This window comes from Onychostruthus taczanowskii, unplaced genomic scaffold, assembly GCF_017590055.1.
Source record: "Onychostruthus taczanowskii isolate IOZ18803 unplaced genomic scaffold, ASM1759005v1 scaffold184, whole genome shotgun sequence".
In the NCBI taxonomy this organism is placed as follows: domain Eukaryota; kingdom Metazoa; phylum Chordata; class Aves; order Passeriformes; family Passeridae; genus Onychostruthus; species Onychostruthus taczanowskii.
Genome location: NW_024499062.1, coordinates 155,676 through 181,567, shown reverse-complemented (window position 1 = coordinate 181,567; position 25,892 = coordinate 155,676). Strand labels below are relative to the sequence as shown.

Below are 25,892 nucleotides of genomic sequence, written 5' to 3'. Positions count from 1 at the left end.
ATGTCCTTAGAAGTTATTTATTGATATTTACCCAGGAAATCTCTGATAAATCAAGTACTTGAAGGGTTTAACCCAAACATATCCATGGCCAGTGGGATTGTGGTGCCTTGATCTTCCTTGCTTTGGCTGGGGAATGTTGGGGATGAATCATCCCAAAATGCCAGTGGAACAAGGACACAGCACTTGGTGACACCCTGTCAGTTTACAGAATTGTTTTGGGAAACTTTGGTCAAACCCAGTGTGTGGATTCCTGTGGTTACTGATTGCTAAAATCATGGAATGATTTAGTTTGGAAAGGACCTCTAGGATGGAATCCAACCATTCCCAGCAATGCCAGGGCCACCCATGTCCCCAAGTGCCACATCCACAGGGCTTTAAATCCCTCCAGGGACGGAGACTCCAACCCTGCCCTGGGCAGCTCCTTCCAATGCCTGACCAATGTTTCAGGGAAGAAATTTTTCCTAATTTCCAATCTAAATCTCTGCTGGTGCAGCTTATGGCAATTTCCTCTCATCCTGAAATTCCTAAAGCTCCACGAGACCTGAATACCCAAATCTAAACAGAATCAATTCAAATAACGCTGAATTCCTTGCAAATGTTCAAATGAAGAATCTGAATTACTTTACCAGGGAGCAAAAGGCACATTCAGCCATTTATTTTTAAAGAGGACACTTCAGACTCTCAGTGGCCAACTTGAGGTCACCTTTCATCATGGAATTATGGAATGGTTTGGGTTGATAGGGACCATCCAGTGCCACCCCTGCCATGGCAGGGACACCTCCCAGTGTCCCAGGCTGCTCCAGCCCCAATGTCCAGCCTGGCCTTGGACACTGCAGGGATGCAGGGGCAGCCCCAGCTGCTCTGGCAATTCCAGCCCAGCCAGGAATTCCTCATTGCCAAGATCCCATCCATGGCTGCCCTCTGGCAGTGGGAGCCATTCCCTGTGTCCTGTCCCTGCAGGCCTTGTCCCCAGTCCCTCTGCAGCTCTCCTGGAGCCCCTGCAAGGTCTCATCCTGCCTGCCTAAGGGAAGAACAGGAGTAATTTCTCAGCTCTACCACCACTGCCATGCACATCTCAAGATCCTAAACTGCTCTGTGATGTGGATAAATCCACTAGGGAAACCACAACTCCCTATATTCCATTGACCATTATTCCAGCTTTTTTATCCCTAGCAGGAAACACCCTTCACCACTCCAGCAGAGATTCAAGAAGAAACTCCTGACCACTGCTGGCAGAACAGCTGAGGCTGGAAATGGGCAATCTGAGCCTGGAACAGCACAGCAGCCTTTGCCCACTGCATTCCCAGAGGAGCAGCTTTCTTCTGCCCTGCATTCCCAGAGGGAGAGCAGGCCCATCTCCAGCAGCCCTGGAGCTCCAGAGGAAAACTCCAGCCTTGTGCGGGATCCCTGCTCCAGCAGAAGCACAGCTGGCACTGCAGGAGGGCTGAGCCCCCATGGGATGGGACTGTGCCACCACCCTGACACACAGGGCTCAGCTCCTAAACTGACTCTGCCTGGGGTTTGGTTTTTGTACTATTGCATTTGTATTTTTAATTTTCCTAGTAAAGAACTGTTATTCGTATTCCCATATCTTTGCCTGAGAGCCTTTTAACTTTAAAATTATAAGAATTCGGAGGGAGGGGGTTTACATTTTCCATTTCTGGGGAGGCTCCTGCCTTCCTTAGCAGTTCTTCTCAAACCAAGACAACAGCCAAGCCCAAAGAGCAGCAATTCCCCCCGGGCTGTACCTGTAGGCCAGGGTGCAGGTGTCCTTGTACTCCTGCAGCTTCACACACACCATGTTGAGGAACTGGTCCGAGTAGGCGCTCAGGTCGTGCATGAGCTCCATCAGGTCCTGCACTGTCTTCTCCACGATCACCGTGCTCTGGGGAGGGGACAAAAACCCAGGTGTGAGCAGCAGCTTGGTGAAGTTTACCTCAGCCCCCTCCTGCTTTGCTAATTGCTGTCACAAACGTGCAGCTGATGCTCTGCCAGCGGCTCCTGCGAGGCTGGATAAATGAGGGAAAGGAAAAAACTGGGCAAGGAAAGGGGGAAAGGGGTTTAAGGGTTTGTCAGCTCTGGAAGTTTGGGTTTCCGAGCCACTTCCTGAAGTTCACCAGGTCTTTCCTTCATTAGGTGAAACCTCAAAAGGCAAAAATGTGATTTTTAGCGGGACACACAGCCCAAAGTGCTGCTCCACATCCTACAGATCCTGAAATTACTGAGGTAATTGTTACTGTGATATTTTCTGAAAAAATTCTTTTGCCAAGATTTGTTTTTTCTTAGGAAGCTAAGAAGCCTCAGAAAAGAATGAAAACAATAATTGTTTGATTGCTTTGGAATGTGGTCTGGATGTTGCTTATTAACAGGTGTATGTTTGATTGGTTTTATGTGAATTGTTTTTACTTAATGACCAATCAAACCTAGCTGTGTCAGACTCTTTGAGTCAGGGTTTTTGTTATTTGTTCTTGTTAAACTTTTTGGTGTATTTGTTTTTGTACAGTTTAGTATAGTTTTAGTATAGCATAATTAATATAATATAATATAATATAATATAATATAATATAATATAATATAATATAATATAGGAACTTTCTAAGAACATGGAGTTAGATTTATTTCTTCTTTCATCTTGAGAGCCTCACAAACACAACAGGTAATTACTGAGGTAATTACTGAGGAAGAGACCTCCCAGACCTTTGATCAATCCCCACCCTGCCACCCCAAACAGAGCCCAGAGTGACCCTAAAACCCCTGATGAGCAGGTTTGGTTTCCTCCAGCCTGCAGGAGGCACCATATATCCAACAATGTCCAAGATTTCAACAGCTCCATAGGAATTCTGGGATTTCTGAGGCCTCCCGAGGTGACTTGGCACAGTTTGTATTTATTTTGCCTACTGTGTTTGATTTTGTTGCTGCAAACGAGACAGAGGGGAGGTCATGGAAGTCCCAGGGTGATATAAATTGAATTATTACTGGTCTCAGTGGAGTGAAGGGTTATTCCTGAAAGGAAGATGCTGAAGTATTTGGGAACCCTGGTTGATTTGGGAAATTCTGGACTCAAATTGCATGGGGGGATCCCAGGGATTTGGAAAGAGCCCCCCTTCCTGTGTGTTCATCAGGACGTGAGGAGAAGTTGGGGACTCACAGCACAACCTCATCAAGCCCCAGGTGGGCAGCTCTGCCACAGCCCCACCAGCCCAACTTCCACCTCTCCGCTGAATTCCCGATCACAGCGCGGCAGCATCGCCCTGCTCCCTGATCCTGCTCCTCAGAGCAGCCCCTGAGGGACAGGAACTGATCCTGCTCTGTTCCCTGTCCCTGACTTGGGTAAAAAAAGCACCTTCCAGCCTCGTCCTCTTTAGGAATTCTCCCAAATCCTTGGGATAGGGGTTCCCTGAGGGAGGAAAAACCTCATCCCATTCCACCCCTGCCATGGCAGGGACACCTCCCACTGTCCCAGGCTGCTCCAGCCCCAGTGTCCAGCCTGGCCTTGGGCACTGCAGGGATGCAGGGGCAGCCCCAGCTGCTCTGGCAATTCCAGCCCAGCCAGGAATTCCTCATTGCCAAGATCCCATCCATGGCTGCCCTCTGGCAGTGGGAGCCATTCCCTGTGTCCTGTCCATCCCTTGTCCCCAGTCCCTCTGCAGCTCTCCTGGAGCCCCTCCAGGCCCTGGAATGTGCTGGAAGCTCTCCCTGGAGCCTTCCCTTCTCCAGGGGAACATTCCCAGCTCTCCCAGCCTGGATCCATGGGTTCCTCTGGAGTTGTTCCAGGTCCTTCCCCCAGGGCTGGGGCAGCTCTGCAGGTGGGGTCTCACCTGAGCAGAGCCTGATGTGGTTTCAGATTAAAGCCAAACCCAGGATGGGCCGAGAAACGTGCTGAGGGATTCAAGTCACCATTGATCCCTCAGGAATAAGAAAGGGAAGAAAATCCTCCCCAGCTCAGAAGCAACACAGACGACAAAATTCCCTTCCTTTTTGTGTGGATAATCAGAGTTTTCCTTTTCCACTAGGATTTCAGTGGTGGGAGGAGGGTGGGGTTTCTGGGGATACCAGATCCACGGTATCAACTGATATCCTGCAGCTTCCCAGGAGCAGGATCTGTCCTGCCAGGAATCCTCCTGTGACCCCTCCTGAGTTGGACACAAAACCACACGAGGAGGAATCAAACCTGGCCTCCATCCAGCTCATTCCAATTTCTTTTCCTAACTCAGCTTTTAGAAAAACACACCCTAAAAACCCACAAGTGATGTTAAAACAGAAAGTATTGTGGTTTTTATGGCGTTTCCCCCGCTTGTTCTCCTCAACAACATTAAAATTCCAGCAAAGCTCCTGCCGGTATCTGGATTTTAGAATAAACCCTACTGATTTAAAGGGAACACAAAGCTACTTGAATGATTAAAAAAAAATAAATAAAAAGGAGAAGAAAGGGAATTACCATATGAAAGAAGGCACTGCCAGATACATAATGACCATTTCCCTGAGACATCTTAACCTTCCCCAAAGCCCTGCTGCCACCTCTGCAGGTGTCCCTGGGGACACCCTGTCTGAGGAGCATTTGGGACAGCTGCATTCGTTAGCTGGGCCAGCCTTGGGGCTTCTGAAAGTCCCCAAAATGAAAAGCAGCTCACACATCATCCCAGAGCCACCATCCTGGTGCCTCTGCCCCATCTGGATTCGTTAACAGCAAATGGATGTGATCAAAGCTTAATTTGAGGCACTTCAATAGAGCCTGTTAAAAAAAAAAATAAAAAAAAATCCAACTAACAAGGAAACTCATCCCGGGAACAACATCCAGCCCCTCACACCTGAATCCCAACAGCACGCCGAGGGGATGTTCATTACTCCTCCAGCAAGGCTTTCAAAGGGGCTGAAGGCTGCTAAAAATAAAAAGAAATTCCTCCTGACGCCCTCCTGTCCCTCAGCTGTGGCCAGAGATGAGGATGAAACAGAGAGCAGTGGTTATTGACACTCTGGGGTTGGTCTTTAATGGGCTTTGCAAATATTTGCCATTATCCCTTGATTTGCTCCTTATTCCCAGCTGGGCTGGAGCTGCAGGTGATGTAAAGCAGCTCCAGGGCAGGCAGAATTCCTGCTCTGACTGCGGGGTGGCACACAGCAAGCTGATATTATTCCAGAATTTACATATTCCACATGTAATATAATATATAATATGGATATAATAATATATATTCCAATATATATATTATATATGGATATTATATATATATGTATTATCCCAATATATTGGCATAGATATATATTATATATAATATATATTATGTATAATACATATATAATCCAAATATATTAATATATATATATTAATATATAAATTCCATATATATTCTGGATATATTATTCTAGCCATTCCTTTGGGGTTTCAGTATTCCAGCCATTCCTTTGGGATTTCAGTATTCCAGCCATTCCTTTGGGGTTTGTGCCCCGTGGAACCCCAGTGAAGAGGGTTAATAATGACTGGAGAAACAGAGCACTGGAGGTAAAACAACAGAGCTGTCTTTTTAAGGGTTCCTTAAAAACACAATTTCAGCACAATAAAAGTGATTTTCAACGAGCCCTCGACAGGCAGAAATTCAAACCTCCAAAACTTTCAGCTTTGCATAGAATCAGAGAACAATTTGGGGTGGAAGAGACCTTAAAGTCCATCCAGTGCCACCCCTGCCAGGGGCAGGGACACCTCCCACTACCCCAGGTTATTCCAAGCCTTATCCAACCTGGCCTGGGATATTTCCAGCGATGGGAAGTGCATAATTTCATTTTCTAGCTCCTTGGTGAGGAGCACTTGTATTAGAGGAACAATCTTCGCCCTTGATTTTTTTTTGTATTTTCATTTTTTTGCAGAAATCACAGCTCTTCCCATGCCTTGGGAGGAAGAACCTCCATTCCCTGGCCACATTTCCCTGGGGAAAGCAGACAAAAGATGGGAATATCCTGCTCAGAAATGTCTTCACCAAAACACAGCAGATGGAGGAAGAGACCTTGGCACTGGAAAAGTCAATTTTTCCTTGATTATTGCCCATCACAAAATATCTCCTCGAGATGCCTTGGCAGAGGAAGGCACCCTTCTTTAAGGGCTGCCTTAAAGAAGAAGAATTAGTAAAGCCTGATTTAATTTTTAAGCTGAAGTTTAGCTGATCTCTCACAATTTTTAAGCACCAAGCAGAGCCCAGCCGTAATTAATGCAGGAGAGGAGAGAGGGAAAATTTTCAAAGCTCTTCAGGCTCGGTGCTGAGCCACAGCTCTGCATTTGGGACCATTCCCAAGGGACAAAACTTAAATTCTTTAAACTTAAATACCTGCCCAGGTATTTAATAAATAAATATCTAATAAATATCAAGTGCTAAAAAATACCAAGTGCTGTCAGTGCCTTGGAGGGCAGTGGGAAAGGGAGATAAAAACTGGGCCTTTTTGCCCAAATTTCTCACAAAAAATGGAAGAACTCTGACTAAATGAGCAGATTCAGAGATGGGAATCACTGAAACCTCAAAAGCAGGAGCTAGGGAGCCAGATTGCCTGGAATTTTGGGATAAATGGGCTGTTTGATGCTCTTTGGTGGCTCTAAAATAGCCAACACCAGCCCTGAGGCCCCGGGAGTGGGAATGGGAAGAGTTGGATCCATCAGGGCCCTGGGGAGCCAACCTGGAGCCCTATTCCAGCACCAACACTAAAATAAAAGAGCAAAACAACAGAATAGAGGAGTAAAACCAACTAAATTAATTCTTGTAGCTAACAGAGGCAAGAGGAGAATCTAAATTCCCTCTTCTACTGATCAGTGGTTATCCCACATGGAGTGATAACACCCTTTTCCCAATTTTCTTTCTGGTACACCCAGGTTTTACAAAGGGCTGGAGTTTTTAGAATGCATCAATTCCATTCAAAATCCAGTGTTTAGCAGCAAAATCTCTTTTTACAGTCTCCAGTCTGACAGCCTGCTTTCCTCTCCAGCCTTTTCCCAGGAAAATCCATTATTCCAGTATCAGTTTTTTGCCCATTTCTATGGTTATACTACACCCTACTACAACTTTGCTTCCCAAATGCTCCTAACTCCAAGGGATTTTTTTCTTTTTTTAATGCAGGTGATATTTTAATTTTTATGGGATTTATCCTGAGAGGTGTTCAGTGAATTCACCCCATGGATGTGAGCCCAGGATCTGCTGGAATTCTCTCCCTGCTTTAAATGTGATGTTGCAGGAGCCAAATGAGTGCACAAACAAGGTATTGGATAAATCTTATTTACCTGGCACTGTGTGATCCAGGAGAGCTTTGCTCCAGTGAACTGGAATATTGATGAAGAGCAAAATGTACATTTGTTATTTTTTTTTAAAAACAGGAGAACGTGAACCATAAAATGTGCTCATTGCTGTATTACTGTGGCCATGCAGAAGAGTTTCCCTCCTTTAAACATTCTATTCAATATTTGGGACACAAAGTTAAAATATCATGGGGCCAGCCCTGCACAAGCCCAGTAAATGCAGAATAAATCAGACCCTGTTAAAGCTCAGAGAGGGGAGGCTGCCACGAGGGTTTGCAAGGATTCAAAAATAAATCAGCAGCTCTGTAATTTCAAATTCTACCCACAGAGCTGAAACACTCGTGGCTTTTCTGGAATATGAGAGGCCAAATCCCAAAGCTGGGCAAGACTGGAGAGGAGGCACAAGGATGGGAAATGGGTGGGAGGGGGATTTTCATCACATTCTTTGTTAAATTGGAGAAAAACTTGTGCTCCAGATCGGGCTTCACTGCAAGGAAAAGCTTCCTTAGAAAGATTCCAGGGAATCATGGAATGGTTTGGGTGGGAAGGTGTTGGAACCCTGGTTGCTGAGAATTGCAGACTCTCTGTGCTGCCAGGCTCTGACCCCCAGGAGAACTCTGCACTGACCTGAGGCCCTGGAAAAGCTTCCAAAATGGAATGACAGAACTGGGATTGTGGGTGTGCAGTTTGAATGGAAGTGTGTGATACCACAGGTGGGAAACTCAGAGTTTAAGGGTTTAGAATGCAGTAATATACATAAAGCAAGATGGAAGTTTGGGGCAGGGGCTGCTCCTTCTTCTTCACCTTCTTCTCCATGGGTTTGGGTGGTTTTGTGTAACTGGATAAAAAAGTCCCCATTGTGGGGCAGAGGTAGTTAGTCATTAAGTTAAAAGAAAAAATAATTTAGGTATAATTTCTTAATTGGACAGTTTATCCTTAAAGAGCCTTGTAGAGAGAGAGATTTGACTCAGTTTTTTTCAGTTTATTAGAATGAAGTGCTGTGGAACTCACAGTTTGTGAGACTGTGACATGGATAAGAACTAATAAACATCTGAGTCTGAACAAAAAATACCATCTCACACATTTAATCCTGACCCTAACAAAAAGAAGTTAATACTCAACAGGAAGGGACCTTCAGGATCACCCAGTGCCACCCTGCCATGGCAGGGACACTCCCACCATCCCAGGCTGCTCCAGCCCCAGTGCCCAGCCTGGCCTTGGGCACTGCAGGGATGCAGGGGCAGCCCCAGCTGCTCTGGCAATTCCAGCCCAGCCGGGAATTCCTCATGGCCAAGATCCCATCCATGGCTGCCCTCTGGCACTGGGAGCCATTCCCTGTGTCCTGTCCATCCCTTGTCCCCAGTCCCTCTGCAGCTCTCCTGGAGCCCCTCCAGGCCCTGGAATGTGCTGGAAGCTCTCCCTGGAGCCTTCTCCTCTCCAGGTGAGCACCCCCAGCTCTCCCAGCCTGGCTCCATTTCCCAAATTTTCAATTAAACTGAGTCCCTTCCTACAGAATCCCAGAACCATCCAACCTCTCCCTGCATGGATTTTCATGCAGGACATGGATTTCACCCCTGGGCTGCAGCTCAGCTCTTCCCCACTGCCCTCAGTTTGAAGTGTGGTGTTTACTCCCATCCACTTCAGCTCGTTTGTCCTGGCATAAATGAATTTTGCCACTGTCAAGACAGAAAACTGGGACTGGATAACCCCACATGGAAAGTTTTTCCCTGGAGAAATGTTCCATTCAACTGTTCTTTGTAGCCCTGATGACCTGGAGTTGCCTTTCATGACACTTTCATGATATTTGCACAGAAAAAGGTAAAAAACCCCTTTCCTTTGTTACCTCCTGAATGCCTGTGACATTGGAATCCTTTCCAAGCTCCTCGTTTTTAGCTCATTCCAGACTTCCCAGCCAGCTAGGAGGAGATCCACCAGATGGGAGCAGAAGCTGGATCACAGGAGAGCAGAAATGAGCTCTGTGTCCCTCAATTAACCACAGGAACAGCCGGGTGTGCTGCATTCTACATCTCAAAATCAAGCCCAGGTGCTTTCCGGGGAGAGCTGCCACATTCCCAATGGAATTATGGACTTGATGAAGAAATTACTGGGTGGAGAAGTCACTGGGTGAACTTTGCTGGCAGATCTGGTGAAATTATTCTGATTTTGAGTTGAAATTCCACAGGAAAAGACGCCCAAGTGATCTTAAAAACCCCACTCCAACAAAAGCCCCATCCCAGGAGCTCTGACCCTGGAATATCTAAAAGTGATGGCATTTTATTCTCCAACACCATCAAAGTGAACCTGTCTACCCCAAACACACCAGAACTGTTCAAATCTCCTGAATTCACCACAAAACGGGAATTTTCAGCACATCAACCCTTAGCCAGCACCTAGGAGCTTCCCAGCATCCCAAAAAGGGGCTGGATCTCAGCAGGATCAAGGTTAAGGTTGGAAAAGACCTCTCAGATCACTGAGTCCAACCACCAGCCATGGCCACCACCAAGCCATGTCCCCAAGTGCCACCTCCACATGGTTTTTGAACCCTTCCAGGCATGGGGACTCCATCACTTCCCTGGACAGCTGTGCCAGAGCTGGACAATCCAAGAATTCCCTGCCAAGGTGCTCTCAATACCTCCAAAAATCCCAGCTGGACTGAAAGTATCCACGTGAGGAGATGCCTTCCCATAATCTTCAAACCAATAAATCCCTGATCCCAAGCTGGCTCCTAACCCAGCTTTACTACAAACTTAAAAAGCAGGGAATAGGAAAATTGTCACTCGGACAAGGATTTTCTTTCCTTTATTCCCATTTCACGTGCAGTGCAGAGGAGCAGGGAAGGGAAAATTTGGTTGGACACAGGGGGGAAGTTTGTGACAGCCCCAACTTCCAGCCCTGACATTATTCCCTCACTTGAGACACTGAAATGCTCCTGGAATGATCCAGCAGCCCCAGCATAATCAGGAATATCAGTGCCTTGGCAGGGAGACGGACGGGATAATTTAATTGGTCTTTTGTATCTCTCCCTTCTCTGATCCTGCTGAGTTCTGGAGCTATTATTAAAGGCATTTTTTTAAGGTATTTTAATTTACTCCTCCAAATGGATTCCCATCCATTCACTCCCACCAAGTGAATGTTGTCAGGGACATTAGTGAGGTGATAAAATAGCTGCAGCTTCCCGCTGCTTTTAATGTGTTACATCCACCAGAAAAGTCATTAGCTCTTAGCCTTTAATACACCCTCTGCACTGCTGCAGAACTGTTTATCACTTACAAGTGCCAGCACAGGCCAGGCTCTCCCTTTATTAATCAATACACATTTGTGCAGGGAAAAGGGACTCACAACCAGTGATTCCCAGCCTGGTTTGTGCTGTAGGAGCTGAAAAAAACCATCCCTGACATTATCACCCCCGTCCCTGAGCATTCCTAGAAGTGGCTTTTACTCAGGTTTTTTTTTTTTTTTCACAACTCCCCCAATTACAGGTGAGCTGGTGGCAAGGTGACAAATTCATTTCACCAGTGGTGAGTGGCAGCTTTCCCTCTCCTTTGTCATCCCTGCTCTAGAACATCATTAGCAGCTGCAGCATGGCACAAATGGAACGTGGAGCAGGAATTAATGATGCTAGGGAGCAGAGCCGTCCGTCTGGGAGCTCGTTTTTAATAAATGTTTCCATACAGCTGGCCCAGTTTGGAGAATAAAACCCCTCAGTGTTATTTTTATGTGCTCTGAGATCTATTTTTTTCCCCCCACACAGTCTTGAAACGCCAGTATTTAAAATATATTTATCTATTAAAAATGTGTTGGTGAATATGAACGTTCAGTGATGCTCCTGGGAAGACACAGTGACCATGGTTAAACGTAGCTGAATGATGAAAAACCAAAAGAAAGCAATATATTTATCTATTAAAAATGTGTTGGTGAATATGAACGTTCAGTGACGCTCCTGGGAAGACACAGCGACCATGGCAAAGGCAGGTGAATGATGAAAAACCAAAAGAAAGTGGGAAAAAACCAATTGAGAAAGGTTTAGCAGGGCTGAGCTCCCAAAAGAAAATGTTGTTGAGCCCCTGGATTGGTGCTGTCCAGTGCAAAGGCTGTAATTATGGTCTAAATTCAACAAAATTAATGAAAGTGCAAGAGATCACTGGAAAACAAAGGGTGACATCCAGGAATGAGGGGTAAAGGCTTAAGAGGGACCCTGAGCTAGGCCAGGCTGAGCTCCTGGGCTCACCAAGATGTAATTTCACTGAAATTAGAAGCCAGTTTGTCAGATTTGGGCAGAAGTGTCTAAAAGTCTCATTTGTAGAGAACACAGAGTGACCAGGCCAATGTCACCAGCAGTGACATTTTGCTGTAGGGGGGGATCCCAAAAGACACTCAAACCTCACCTTTATGCATCAAAATTCACCTTTATGCGCCAAAATTCACACTTGTGTCTCACCCTTCATTAACCCAACTCTAATTAATGAAGAATTCTTTGTTCACCAAAGCAATCCCTGGCAAACATGGGGAGAGATCAGAGGCCTTGCTATGGATTCATCCCTCTGAAGCATCCAAAGGGATTGTCAATCCCATGATTGGCAGTTAAATTCACAGTTTTATTTTCTGTGCATTAATTTTATGCAGGGCTAAGGCTGGTCTTAAATTTGAAGGAGAAAAACATTTCCAAGGGGAATTTCCACCCCGTTTTCCACACAAGAGGCCAGAGTGTGACAATTTGGTTTTTCAGGTGTTTCTCAACAGAATGGGCAAATTTTTTCCCATTTCCATTAGGACATCCCAGTGCTGGAATGCAATTTATACATAAAATCATTGGAAAGAGAGGAATTGGTTAGGAAAAGGATGGGAAGGAGAAAATTTTCCCCTCAAATCGTTTGCTCAGCAGGACTTGAATTTCAATATTTTACTGCGCAGGAACAGGTGAACTTCAAGACAAGCAAGACATTGGAATTCCCAATCTCCACCTCCTCTGATTCCAAAGGATTTCAAACAAATCCAGTTCTGGGATGGAGAAATCCCAGTGCAGCCCAGCAAGGAGGAGCCTCCCAAGCACCTCCAGGCAGAACCTGAGGGCTCCTCCCTGCTCCTCCTGCCAGGAATGACTCAAAAAGCAAAACCACTGGAAAGGGGAGGTGATGGACTCAAGGTCTCCACACAAGAACAGAACCCAAATATCCTTAATTCTTTTTAAATTTATATTAAAAATTTAAATTTTATGGAACCCTTTGCATTATGCAGAGTTTCCCAAGCTGGAGGCTACAAACAGAATTGCCTCGTGTCCTGCAAAATGAAGCAGATTACAAAAAAAATTGTGTTATTTCACTTATTCTCTTGGTTTACATTTTTTTTTTTTTTTTTTGCATCTACCAAAAAAAGGAGGAAATTTTGCATTTTTGGATCATGGCACGAGCAGGGGTCAAATTGACCAATTTAAGGGTAATTCAGGGAAAAATCCAGCCTGAATCCTGCCCCCAAAAAGCACAGAGAGGAGAAAACTCAGAGCAGCTGCACGTGCTGGCATCACTGGTGATTTATTCAACAAATTCAGCCTTGTGCTCACACATCAAAGCCCGAGGAGATCACAGCTCTGTCCCTGATGTCTCCAAAGGATTGTTTGGAAATTCCTCGTGTGTGGAGGCAGCTCCCATGATCTGACAGCTCATGTTAACATGGAATTCATCAAACCTCAGTGACCACCCCAAAACCCCAGAGATGTGGGAATGACAAACTCAGAGCTGGGGAGATGGGAGAACAGCCAACACCAGCCTTTGATCCTGCCAGGAGAAGCAGGAATTACAACAAGAGATCCGTGGGCTGGGAGCAAAATTGGAATATTTTAACCCACTGTGTTCTCCTTCTGTTTTATCTTCTTTCCTCAGGCCCCACGTGGTGGCAGGTCCAAGGATGGGGCCATTCCCAAAGGAAGATGATTCCATGGAGGAGCTATGGTTTGAGGGTATATCCCAATTTCTAGAAGTAGGGATGGATTTGGAAAATGCCAGAGGCCTGCAGGGCACTTTCCCTTTCAGGCTGACGTTCTCCACGAGGAAAGCTTGGCCACTCCAGTTTAAACCAGTGTGGAAATTGGATCACTTGGACCTGTGGTGGAGTGTCCATCCCTGGAGGTGTCCAAAGAAGGCCTGGAGGTGGCACTCAGGGATCTGGGCTGGGGACAAGGTGGGGATTGGGCACAGAATGGACTTGATGGTCTTGGAGGGATTTTCCAACCTCAAGGATTCTGTGATTTTCCGGGAATCTCATAGATGGGACACAGATACTCCCAAAGCAATCCCAGAATCATCTGGGTTCCAAGGAACCTTCAAGTCCATCCAAGTGCCACCTCATCCATGGGCAGGGACACCTCCCACCATCCCAGGCTGCTCCAGCCCCAGTGTCCAGCCTGGCCTTGGACACTGCAGGGATGCAGGGGCAGCCCCAGCTGCTCTGGGAATTCCAGCCCAGCCAGGAATTCCTCATGGCCAAGATCCCATCCATGGCTGCCCTCTGGCAGTGGGAGCCATTCCCTGTGTCCTGTCCTTCCATGCCTTGCAGTAAAGATAAATCCTGACGCCAGGAATTCCTCATGGCCAAGATCCCATCCATGGCTGCCCTCTGGCAGTGGGAGCCATTCCCTGTGTCCTGTCCCTCCATGCCTTGTAGTAAAGATAAATCCTGAATCACACATCAAGGACACCTTTGCTTCCTTCAGATCCCAACTATTTTTATCACTATTTTTTCAAAGACCTGCCCATGAATCCAAAAACCGAAACAAAACAAAACTAAAATTATTCAACTGCACTTCACATATTCCTACACTAAGCACCGAGTATTTCCACTCCCTGACCTGCTGGAAAGAAGTAAAAATAACTGAAGGAACTACTCAGCATTTTGGCAACCACCTGCTCCTAACTCAGGATTTCTGTCATTGCAAAGCCCCGTGCGACGGCAAAACCCCAGTCCCAAAACCCAGCAAAAGAGCAGTGTGGAAAAGAAGTTGTGTTTTCCCACCAAAGAAACACATTTTAGGAGGAATAAAGAATAAAAGACATCAGACTGGGAAGTGAAATACCCACTGGGTCAGCTCATTATGGGAGATGTCTGATAACAGCGGTGCTGCCGTTGTTCAATCCCCGGCCAGCGCCTTAACGAGCAATCCCGCTTGGAAAATGGGCTGGATGAGGCCATGGATCGTCCCTTCCCATGTGGAACTTGTACATCATTTCCTGACAGAGCCATCTCCCCTTCCCAGCAGCCAGAGCAGCTCTGAGAGGCCTCCCAGGCAGTTCTGGATGGCGGGGAAGGAGCGCTTTGTTTTATCGCCCGCTGTTTTCCCGTTTCTAACGACGCTCCACTGATCGTCCTGTGGATAAATCCATGCAGGCATTCAGTGGGAAGGCCAGGGAGACAAACTTGGCTGGGATGGAGCCATCCACACAAAACATTCATCTGTTAACCAAACAGCAGGGCTTCCAAACCCAGTGGGATCACAGCAGAGCCCTGCTGGGAAGCGGGAATTAACTCGGAGCGGAGATCGTTTGTCTCTGGAATGTTGTCATGTTTGTTGTCATGTTTGTTGTCATATTCGCAGATGAATTCCAGGCTTTATTGGGAAGGCAGGTGGCACTCAAGATCGCTCATGGGAGAGCCCTTGGAATACAAAGAGAGCCGAGGAGAAATGAATCTCCCGCGGATGGAATGGCGGGAGTTCATCTCCAAGGTTGCTGCTATTAACGGCAGCAAATTTCACTCAGTTTCACACAGAAGGAGAAAACTGGACTAGCTCAGTCACTACCAGGTTACTACTCAGTTACTACCAGGACACTACTTAGTTACTGCTTTTTGTTTTATACCTATGTAGAAAAAACATCTCCTGTCTTATCCAGAAAATCACACGGCCTGATGGGGAACACGCAACAAAGAGGGAAGTGTTGGAGAAATGGGATAATCATCCCATCTGGGGTCTGTACAGTGCAGGAAACAGACAATTTGGGTCCATCACTGGGCAAAAAAAAAAGGGAATTTTTGGGAAGGAAAGAGGAATTTTAAATATTCAGTGGTTGCTGCAGACGAGGTCAGTCTGTATTTACAGATCTGCCACTTCAGCAGTATGAAGGAGGCTGAGGGATGTGGCTACATCAACTTCCCAAAAGGAGTCTCCTGAGCTCTCTCCAAGTGAAGAGCCAATTAAATACCCTTTAGAAAGTTTTTTTAAAATTTTTGCTAAACTCTTTCCCAAGCTCCTGTCCCTCAGCAGAATCACAGCAGTTGCACAGAGCACCCTGTGTGAAAAGGGAGGATTTTTCACCCCAAGTCACACCAATCCCATCCTCACCTCCATGTCCCAAGAGCCATTCCCTCACCAAGAGGAATTCAGAGCTGAGGATTTAGAGAGAATTCAGAGGAATTCAAAGAGAGTTTTCTGGGAGACCTCATGGTACAAAAGTGAGGTGAAATGCTCGAGGTGGTGCTGAGCAGCTCAGTTCCCACAAAAGTAAAGCACTGCTGGCTGCTAGATCCTGAGTCCTGCCAAACCATCCTTGCTAAGACCACTCTGGGTGAGAAGCAGTTGGAAATGGCTTGTGATAAACCTGAGTTCTCTGAAAAACAGCTCAGCTTTCTGCTAAATCAATATCGACCTCAAAAAGGTTTTGTTGGTCGAGTACTCAAGAAAAATAATAAACTGGAATTACAGCGCAAGACGCAAAGTTTTTGATCAAGTTGAGGGACAGCCAAAATTATTCCCACTAAGTTGTTTTTTTTTCAGGTCCATGACTTGTCCAGCACTTGGAGCTCTAAAAGCCCAGCTCCTGCACGTTTTGGCAGTTCTTATTCCAGGAAAATGGGTCAGGAATCCTAGAGGGATTTGGGTTGGAAGGGAAATTAAAGATCATCCAGTTCTGCCCTATTGCCATGGGAAGAACACGTTCCACTATCCCAGGTTGCTCCAAGCTGGCCTTGGACACTTCCACAGATGGAGCATCCTCAACATCTCTTTGCTAATTGGGAGGACAGGGATTCATAATATTTTTCATTTTGTGGTGGAAAATGACAGAGCAGGAATTAAACAGGGAATGCCCAACAAGGGTTCAACCTGTCCCTCAACACCATGTTTGACACCACCCCTAAATGATAAAAAAATAGAGATAAACAGAGAATTAATTAATTAATTGATTAAACCAGCCCTGGCCAGGGCTCTCCTGTAGAGTTGGAGCATTTCCTCGATTTTCACACCTTGTAGCAGTTTTTTTTTTTTTTCAGGCACAAAGTCCTTAAGTATTTTAATTAAAGAATGCATCCCAATGGTGTGAATTCCCCAGGAAATCCTGGATCAGCCCCAGGAAGACCAGACCTGGTACAATTTTGTGGGGAGAGGGAAAAATTTTCCCTTCTTTAAAGTGCAGCTCACACAAAACAAAAATCCCAGCACAAAAGCAAACTATTTGCACAAAAAAAGAAATTACTATTCTGACAGCTTTGTGCGCATGAAACTGTTTATTTTATTTTATTTTATTTTATTTTATTTTATTTTATTTTATTTTATTTTATTTTATTTTAATCTTAATGGGAAGGCTTTATTTACAGATTAGAACCAGGAGGGGAAACTTTTAATTTACTGCCTTCCCTCAGTTCTTTCAGACGTAAATTAGAGCGCTATGAACCTTCCAACTGCAAAGTTTATCCACTTCAGGAGGAAGATTCCAGAAACAGGGTGCCAGGAGGAATATTCCAGCAGAATGGCAGCATTCCTGCATTGTTGTTCCTTTTATAATTCTGCTGTTGACAAATCCCTGCCTCCAAAATCCCAACTACTCCCACTGAACGCTGCTTGTCACAGAGGGGCAGCCCCTGCCACACAGAAAAAAAGAGCTTTTTACCTTCCCTTTCAACAATAGATTAATGTCTCTTTTGTTCTGCGGCAGAGCTGGGTGTCATATTTCAAAATGCACTTTTAAAACAGGTATAATTAAACCTGTGTGAGACGAGGCAGGCAGAGAAATGAGCAGCCAAAGGAGGAATAAAGGCATTTTAGAGGGTGCTGGAAGGTGCCTCATCCCTCCCTCTCAGCTACAATTACATTCCACAGTGGGGGAGGGAAAAAAGGAAAAAAAAAAAAGTGATTATAAAAATGAACTTTTCCTGGAAAAATGAGCACGTTGTGAAAGGATGACTCCTTTGAACGGCGCAGCACTTCAAAAGGAGGATGAATTAGTGCTGACAACTCAATAAAGTAGCCATCAATTATTCAAAATGTGATGGCTCTTCTCATGCAGCACTTGTGATTAGGAAAACATTTCAAAACCCGGGAATGAGAGTTATTCTTCCTCAATGAAATGGGCCCAGGCTTCAAAACGTGAGGGAAGAAAAATAATGGGATTTTGGAGGAGCCTGGCAAGAACACAGGGAAGTTTCTTCTCCTGGAGCCATCCATCAAGTGTTTCATGGGAGATTGTTCCAGGCTGGATTTGGGATTTATGGAGTGGAACAAGGAGAGGGAAGGGAAAAATATCTGTGATGTGAGAGAGCTACCCAAACTGCTCAACCAAAACCCCAAATTTAACCACTGGTGTGTTTTGGAACAGCAAATATTAAACTTTCCTAGGGAAAAGAGAGTTATGGAAGAACCAGGTTTCCCAGAGAAGTTTATGGAAGGTTTTTTGATATCCCAGCCCTGGAAGTGTCCAAGGCCAGGGCTTGGAGCAGCCTGGGATGGTGGGAGGTGTCCCTGCCCATGGCAGGGGGTGGCACTGGATGGGCTTTAAGGTTCCTTCTGACACAAACCATCCTGGGATTCCATGGAAGACATTCCTGGAGGAATGTTGGTGATGGAGCAATACATCTTCCTTTAAATGAAGTTTATCAGACTTTGCCTTTCCAGTTTCCTCCTGGAATTCCAGCTCATCTGTCACCAAAACAACCCCGGAGAAGGCAAAGCACTGGTTTAAAACTGCAGAAATCTTGGGGAAAAAAGGAGCTTGAGGAAAACCAGAAAACTGGGTGAGTGTCACTCCTGTGGTACTTGGATCTGTGGCTTCACGCTGGATTTTCAGCAGTGAGGAAAAGCTGCTCTGCCTCAGCATCCCGGGGCCCTGCTCTGCTGCCAGGGATCCTTAATGAGTTTGCAAATGAGGAATGTGCAGCTGGAGCTTTGAACAAGCAGGAGGATGGCCAGGCTAAAAGGCTTCTCCTCTGGCCAAGAAGGTAACAGGGGCTGGGGCTGACACCAGCCCTGTGAGGCAAAATGAGGATTTATGAGAGCAATGCTGCTGCTGAGGGAGCCTGGCAGGGCTCTCTGGGTAATTAAAATAATCAATCAAGGCCTGGGATGGGGGCTGGGGGCAGATACGTGTGGTTTACTCCCAAGTTCTGAGGAAAACCTGAATGCAGGAGGGGAAAAACTTAAAATAAAGTAAATGACAATGAATGGAAAGGCAAGGAATTTATGGGTCTAGGGAGTACTTGGTGAGCTGGCACTGAAATCAGCTGCACATGCCAGAGTGAGGTCCCTTCATGGACTCCCAGGATGGTTTGGGTTGGAAGAGACTTCAAAGCCCATCCCATCCCACCCCCTGCCATGGCAGGGACAGCTTCCATTGTTCCAGGGTGCTCCAAGCCCATCCAACCTGGCCTTGGACATTCCCAGGGATCCAGGGACAGCCCCAGCTGCTCTGGGCACCCTGTGCCAGGGGAGAACATGGCACAGTCATGCTGAGGTGAACAAAACACATTGGCGGCCTCAAAAAAGACCAGGATAAAGGTTTTTCACCCAAATCTCAGTGGAGATGCTCCAGGCCAGGCTGGATGGGGCTCGGAGCAATCTGGGATAGTGGAATGTGAAAAATGAGTATTTTATGGTTGGTTTTTAGCAAATATTCAAATGAATATTATTTGTGTTGTGTTAGAAAATTATGCTGTATTAATTTTCTTAAGTAGTGTGCTAAATATAGTTTTAGGTTATAATAAAATGTTAAAATAGGAACTATGCTATGTAGGATACTTTTTTTTAAAGTAAGGACTTGCACCAGATAGCAGCCACAGGACAGCTAAATCTTTCAAAGAAAGAGAATTTATTTCTCCATTATCATAATAAACTAACTTCTTCCTGCCTTGCTCAGCCCTGAAGATGCTGTTAGGATTCAGAGGAAGAAGTTGACACTGACCAGACAGAATTTATGCATCAGGGATGAGGTGTATGAATATGCAACATGCTGTTGCTTTTAAGGGTTAATCCTCTTTTAGCATGGGTCCCTTTTCAGGCTTATTTTGCCCAGAAAGAGGTACCTGGACTGTCCTTAACTCTTTGTTTTTATTGTCTTGTATTGTCCTCATCCAAACTGTCCAAATTTTTATTACCTTAATTATATTACTATTTTTATAACCATTTTATTACTATTAAACTTTTAAAATGTTAAAAACAAGTGGCTGCCATTTTTCACATGGAAGATGGCATTTTTCACATGAAGATGTCCCTGCTCATGGCAGCAGGGCTGGACTGAAAGGCCTTTAAAGGTCCCTTCCAACCCTTTAAAGGTCCCTTTAAAGCCAAAATATGCCCCAATTTAATGATTCATCACTGAGCAAATGAGGGTTATCCACTTCCTGACCAACTCCAACGCACGACACGGAAGAGGCATCCAGTGATTTCAGGGATTAAGGGGATCCAGAGACCTCAAACACGGGGCTGTTCCCTTCAGGTCAGACGTGATTCACATCTGTGGGATGGTTTGTGAAGCGTGACTCCGCTTCTGCAGATCTGAGGAGGACAAAAATAATTCTAAAATAATTCTAAAATAATAATTCTGCCTGCCGGGGGCACCGCTTGAAAACGTCCACGCGCAACTCCCCTGCCCTGGGATGCACTGAACGTGCCAGTGAAAGTTGAAGTTTTTAAAGTAAATTAAAACCCTGACATTCTGCCTAAAGCAATTGGTTTTGTGCAGCTCAGAACTCCTCGCTGGAGAACTGCAGCTGACTTACACGGGAGCCTTCTGAAAGCTTCCACAAAAGGCAGGAACTGCACTCAATGTTCCCCACCCCAGAGGAGAAATTATCTGAAAAATATTGGAAACAACAGGGAGAGTCAGACTCCCACCAAGAGATAATTTTGTCTCCCGTTTTAAGCTAGAAAAGGAGATTTAGCACAAATTCTGCAGTCGGTGGGTTTTACCCTCTTGACGTGAAACACATAAACAAGAGCTGAAAACATCTTGGTTGTAACACCATGCCACTGCAAAAAAAAAACAAAACCCTGAAATATGAGGCTCAGAACCATTAAAATTGCTTTAAAATTATCCTTGAATGGGAAAAACCCCCATGGATCAGCCATGCCTGCTCCTTAATGGATGCTGCTGGCAGGGAGCCAGCCTGGAAAGACAATTAATTTGTTTACAAAAATAAATAATAACATCCAGCCTCCATCAAAGCGTGGAGTCATCAGCATTGGTGAGCTATCAAAAGCTGCTAGCTGAGACCATCCTTCTCCTTAATAACCACTCATTTGATGGGAAGAAAACATTCCAGAAGCTCTCAGGGATGTCTCCTTGGAAAGCCACGAGTGAGTGACTCCATGCATGGAGTGGGTGCTGTGGTAATTAGCTCCAGAAAGTCGTTATCCTCCAAAACAGCTGCACACCCTGACTTTTTAAACAGGGGTTTTTTTTTTGGTTTGTTTTGGATTTTCAGCTGCTGGAGTTTGGCCAAAAAAGTATCGTGAGCATCATCCACACCGTGCTGAGATAAGAAACAACAGAGGCTTTGAAGGAAAGGAAAAATCCCACTCTGCTGCTCCAGAGGGAAGCAATTTGCATTTTTTTGGAGATGGAGCAACAGGTTTTTATGGCCAGTGACCACCTGGGTGGCAAGATTTATCACCTCGTTGAGAACCCTACAAGAACAGGCTGCAAGAAGCTGTCGAGGCACTTGTAGCCTAATTTAGGATCGATTTAAACAATTACAGCCTGAAATTTAATGCTGAATAATTTTGAGACAAATGAGTTTCACGGTGATTCAGTCACTCTGCGAAGGAAAAGGGTTTCAAGTGTTTTATATCTGAGGAGGGAAAAATGGAAAACAAGGCAGTAAAATGGAATATTTACTGAGAGAGGACAATTTTTTTTTAAGGATAATCTTTACTGGAGTGGGTGATTCATCTGTGAGGACACAATGCTTGAAAAACCTTTTATCTCTCATCTAATTCAGCTCAAACATGTGCTGCTAGTGATCCCAAAGCAGCTTTATCAGTGGGGGCTGATAAATTCCCCAGTGCTGTTCCAATCCCAGCTGGAGAGGCTTCAGAGACATCTTTGGGATGGCAAAGAGTGGGATGGTTAAACCAGGAAAAGGAAAAAAGCTGGGGGAGAGCTTCATTCACCACATTTCCATCATATCCACGAGGTGATGGGGGCAAAGACTCCAGGCTCCAGCACTGTCCCTGGAGCCTTCTCCAGGTGAGCACCCCCAGCTCTCCCTCCAACCCTCAGAGCAGCTCCATGGACCTGCTCCAGCAGCTCCACAATTTTTCCTCATTGGATACACAACCAGGTCATGGCTGGACGTGGACAGCAGGGCTGTCCTGAGGGCTCCCTCAGCTCCTACCTGCAGCAGAGGCCTCTGCACTCCCAGGATCTTCATGGTGTCGGTGTTGGCCAGGATTTTGAGGGGATCCGAGGCCTTGGTGACGCCTTCGATCTCCTTGTTGATCTCGGCCAGGACCTGGCTGAGGAAGATGTTCTTGATGTACATGGTGAGGAACTCCCTCAGAGGGCACTGCTTGGCCGGGCCCAGCTCCATGGCCAGCTCGATCTCCTGGATGAACCTGGAGCACAGAAAGGGGAAGGACCAGTTGTAGTTAAATCGTGGAGATGCTTGGGATTTGTTGGCGTTGCCTTTGCCACTCCAACATTTCAGAGCCAAGCAGTGTGGGAATGACCATGGACTGTCCCAGCTTGGGGAATGAAAGGGAGAAAAGGTCCACAAGGTAGTTTTAGGAGAAAAAAAAACCAAAACCAAAACCAAAAACCAACCAACCAACCAAACAAACAAAAAAAACAACAAAAAACCCCAAAAAATCCCAAACAATTGGTGAGATACAGACTAAAATACTGGAGAAGGACAGATAAAATGAGAGAAAATCCACATCCCAGGCACAATTCCTGTTTGTGCCACAAAAATTTGGCTTTTCCATTTGGGACATGCTGGCAAGATGTCCTTATAAAAAAATTTGGCTTTTCCATTTGGGACATGCTGGGAAGATATCCTCATAGAAAAATTTGGCTTTTCCATGTGGAACATGATGGGAATATGTCCTTATAGAAAAATTTGGCTTTTCCATGTGGGACATGCTGGGAATGTGTCCTTACAGAAAAATTTGGCTTTTCCATGTGGGACATGCTGGCAAGATGCCCTTATAAATATAAAATCACCATTAAAAAAGCTAAGATACCAGAAATCACTTTAAAAAGCCAAGCTTCCTTCTGGGCATGGTCACTTGATTTCCACAGGTGGATTCCCCCACCTCTAAACTGAACAACAGAATATTCCAGCTCAAAATCCTGAGAAAAACCATGGAAAAACAGCAATATCTATGCATGATGCCATTATCCTCCTGCATTATGGATGCCTGTGTTATGGTGTATTTTTATCACCCTTTATTGTTCCATCCCAGGATCCCATCCTGAGCACACAGAGCAGCAGGATGACTCTGGGAATATTTTAGCACCAAATGTTTGCCATTTCCTGCAAAATCTCTTTATTTCTGTGCTGCCATCTGGTTACCACGGAGGAGTTTATTCCAGAAATTACCTCGTCATGTCTTTAACTACATCTGAGGCAGTGGAATTGTTGTTCCTTTCAAAACAATTAGGGATTGAGTATCAGGAGCCATAATGGATTGAGATATGCTGTCCTGAGTTGTGCTGAGGAAGGTTTAGGTTGGATATTAGGAGTAATTTTTGCAGTAAGAAATGGTCAGAAAGTGGAGCAGGGAAATGTGGAGTCACATATTAAGGAAGTTATTAAGAATGAAGCTGTGCAAGGCATGGAGAACTAGAGGACAGGGATGGGAGACCTTCAGTTGGGATGCTCAAGGACAGTTTGATGAAATTGTTATGGGAATGGAAACCAGTGAAGTCTTCATTTAATCCCAAAGATCTCTGCTGAGGGAAATGGGAGCAGAGAAAAGGTAAAGAAAAATGAACTATGGATGTCAGAGTGTGGCTTCCAGCAGGGAACAGCCCAGGAGTTCCTGGATTTGATAATCCAGTGGGACAAGTTCCTTTTTACAGCCTCAGGGGACAGCTGGGATCCTGTTTGCTGGGGTCTGCTGTGGTTCAGAGATGACCTCTCCAAATTTCCAGCAGGCAGAGTGAGTCCCACACTGCTCTGTACCCCAGGCAGCCACTCTGGAGCTTCAGCCTCCGAAATCCAGCTGGGCTCAGCACCAGGGGGCTCAAGCAGGAGTCACAAAGTTCCAGGTGTAGGTGAGACTTGCACCAGGAATCCTTCTGGGACACTGAATGGCAGCACTGGTGCACCCTTGATGTCCTGGACAGGGAGGGTTACTCAGAATTCCATTAAGAACAGATTAAAAATGAAAAATGTGAAATTATTTTTGTATTTAAGAGAAGGAAGAGTTGCCCCTGGATCCCTGGAAGTGTCCAAGGCCAGGCTGGATGGGGCTTGGAGCAGCCTGGGACAGTGGGAGGTGTTGAGGTTGGAAGTGGATGATCTTTAAAATCCTTTCCAACACAAACCATTCCAAGATTCCATGAATTAGGGATGCAAAGTCTAACTGTCACCTGAATAAATGTGACACCAAGAGTGACTCCTCTGCCACGAAGTCCCACAGGGCTCTTGGCTTCCCAGCTTCCCTCTTCCTGCTTTCTCATCCTGTCACATCCCTCCTGTTAGTGGGAATTTCACCATCAGTTTGTGGGAATTAGAAAAGGTAAGAAGATCTTTAGAAAGCTGGGAAAGCAGGCTTTAGAAATAGAAAGAATAGAAAATTTAGAGCTAGCTGCAGCTAAAGTTAAAAAAGCTATAACTAAAAAAAAAAAAAACTCTTATTTTTCATAGTTCCCCAATCCCACTTGGCCATCCTGTGTTTGTCTACCAGGAGCCCAGCAGATTTGGGAGCCCAAAAAACACCAGAGGGGAAAGAGCTGCCAGCTCAGGAATCAGCCCTTGCCTCTGGCTGGTCTTGCTGAGCTTTGGCTGGAATTGTGTCCATTGGGAATTTCGGCTGGAATTGTGTCTGCTGGGAATTTTGGCTGGAATTGTGTCCGTTGGGAATTTTGGCTGGAATTGTGTCCATTGGGAATTTAAGAGGGAATTGTGTCCATTGGGAATTTCAGCTGGAATTGTGTCCGTTGGGAATTTTGGCTGGAATTGTGTCCATTGGGAATTTCAGAGGGAATTGTGTCCATTGGGAATTTTGGCTAGAATTGTGTCCGTTGGGAATTTTGGCTGGAATTGTGTCCGTTGGGAATTTTGGCTGGAATTGTGTCCATTGCGATTTTCGGCTGCCATGAAGCAGAACTGTGAGCAATGCACATCTTTCAAGGGGTCCAAATAAGCCAAATTTGGGGTTATTTTCCACACCCTTTATCCAACAGTTCCTCTCGCTGAGAAATGTGGAGATGGAAATTCCCAGCCAACGGAAAACTCAGCAGAATTCAACCAGAATTTCTCCTCCTTCTCAGAAAAAAACCCCAAGTAGCTCAGATGTATTTCTCTAAAAAACCAGCCCCAGTTGGCAATAAAAGATCAGCCAAAGTACAAGAAACTGAAAATGAGTGTTTGAAATGGGAAATGTTGGGTGGCATTAAGGAGCCAACAGATATTCCCTATTTCTGCCTGGCAGACGCAGCCTCACACTGTGCTATTTATTTATTTCAATTTCAAATGCTGCTGGCTGCCTTATTCCAACAGAACTCAGCCTCTATAACGAACAAGAAAGTGTTTAACGGCATGGAAAAAATACATCCTAAGAGTCCTCTCCAAAAACGTTGTGTTACTCATCCAAGCCATCCGTGGTACTTTTAGATGTCAAAAAAAGGGAATTTGACCCACAGATATCCCAGAAATCAATTATTTATGACAGAATGGTTCGGGTTGGAAGAGACCTCAAGGATTTTATTCCACCCCTTGCCATGAGCAGGGACAAATTCCATCATCCCAGGGTGCTCCAAACCCCATCCAGCCTGGCCTTGGACACTGCAGGGATGCAGGGGCAGCCCCAGCTGCTCTGGCAATTCCAGCCCAGCCAGGAATTCCTCATTGCCAAGATCCCATCCATGGCTGCCCTCTGGCACTGGGAGCCATTCCCTGGGTCCTGTCCATCCCTTGTCCCCAGTCCCTCTGCAGCTCTCCTGGAGCCCCTGCAGGCCCTGGAATGTGCTGGAAGCTTTCCCTGGAGCCTTCCCTTCTCCAGGGGAACATTCCCAGCTCTCCCAGGCTGATTTCAGAACCATCAGTTGTGTCCCACCTTCAAAATACAAAAATGCTTTGTCTGAATAAAAATTCAGATTGAGGGGTGTCACCAAATTTCAGATCATGGTCTCTGTAGATATTCCTGGGAATTGCCTGAAATCCTGAAAAAAGTCTCGTAGGGATGTCCCTGCTCTGA

The 25,892-nt window shown here is 45.6% G+C and overlaps 1 protein-coding gene across 1 annotated transcript in view; it reads right to left on the bottom strand.

Moving 5' to 3' along the window:
• Positions 1-25,892, bottom strand: part of LOC121334187 (exocyst complex component 4) — a gene marked incomplete at its 5' end in the record, with an annotated part of 213,738 nt that overhangs the window by 52,523 nt on the left and 135,323 nt on the right. Inside the window, 2 exons of the mRNA XM_041401096.1 lie at positions 1,749-1,885; positions 21,863-22,082. Of these exons, the coding sequence (XP_041257030.1) occupies positions 1,749-1,885; positions 21,863-22,082 (357 nt within the window). The remainder of the gene's footprint in view (positions 1-1,748; positions 1,886-21,862; positions 22,083-25,892) is intronic.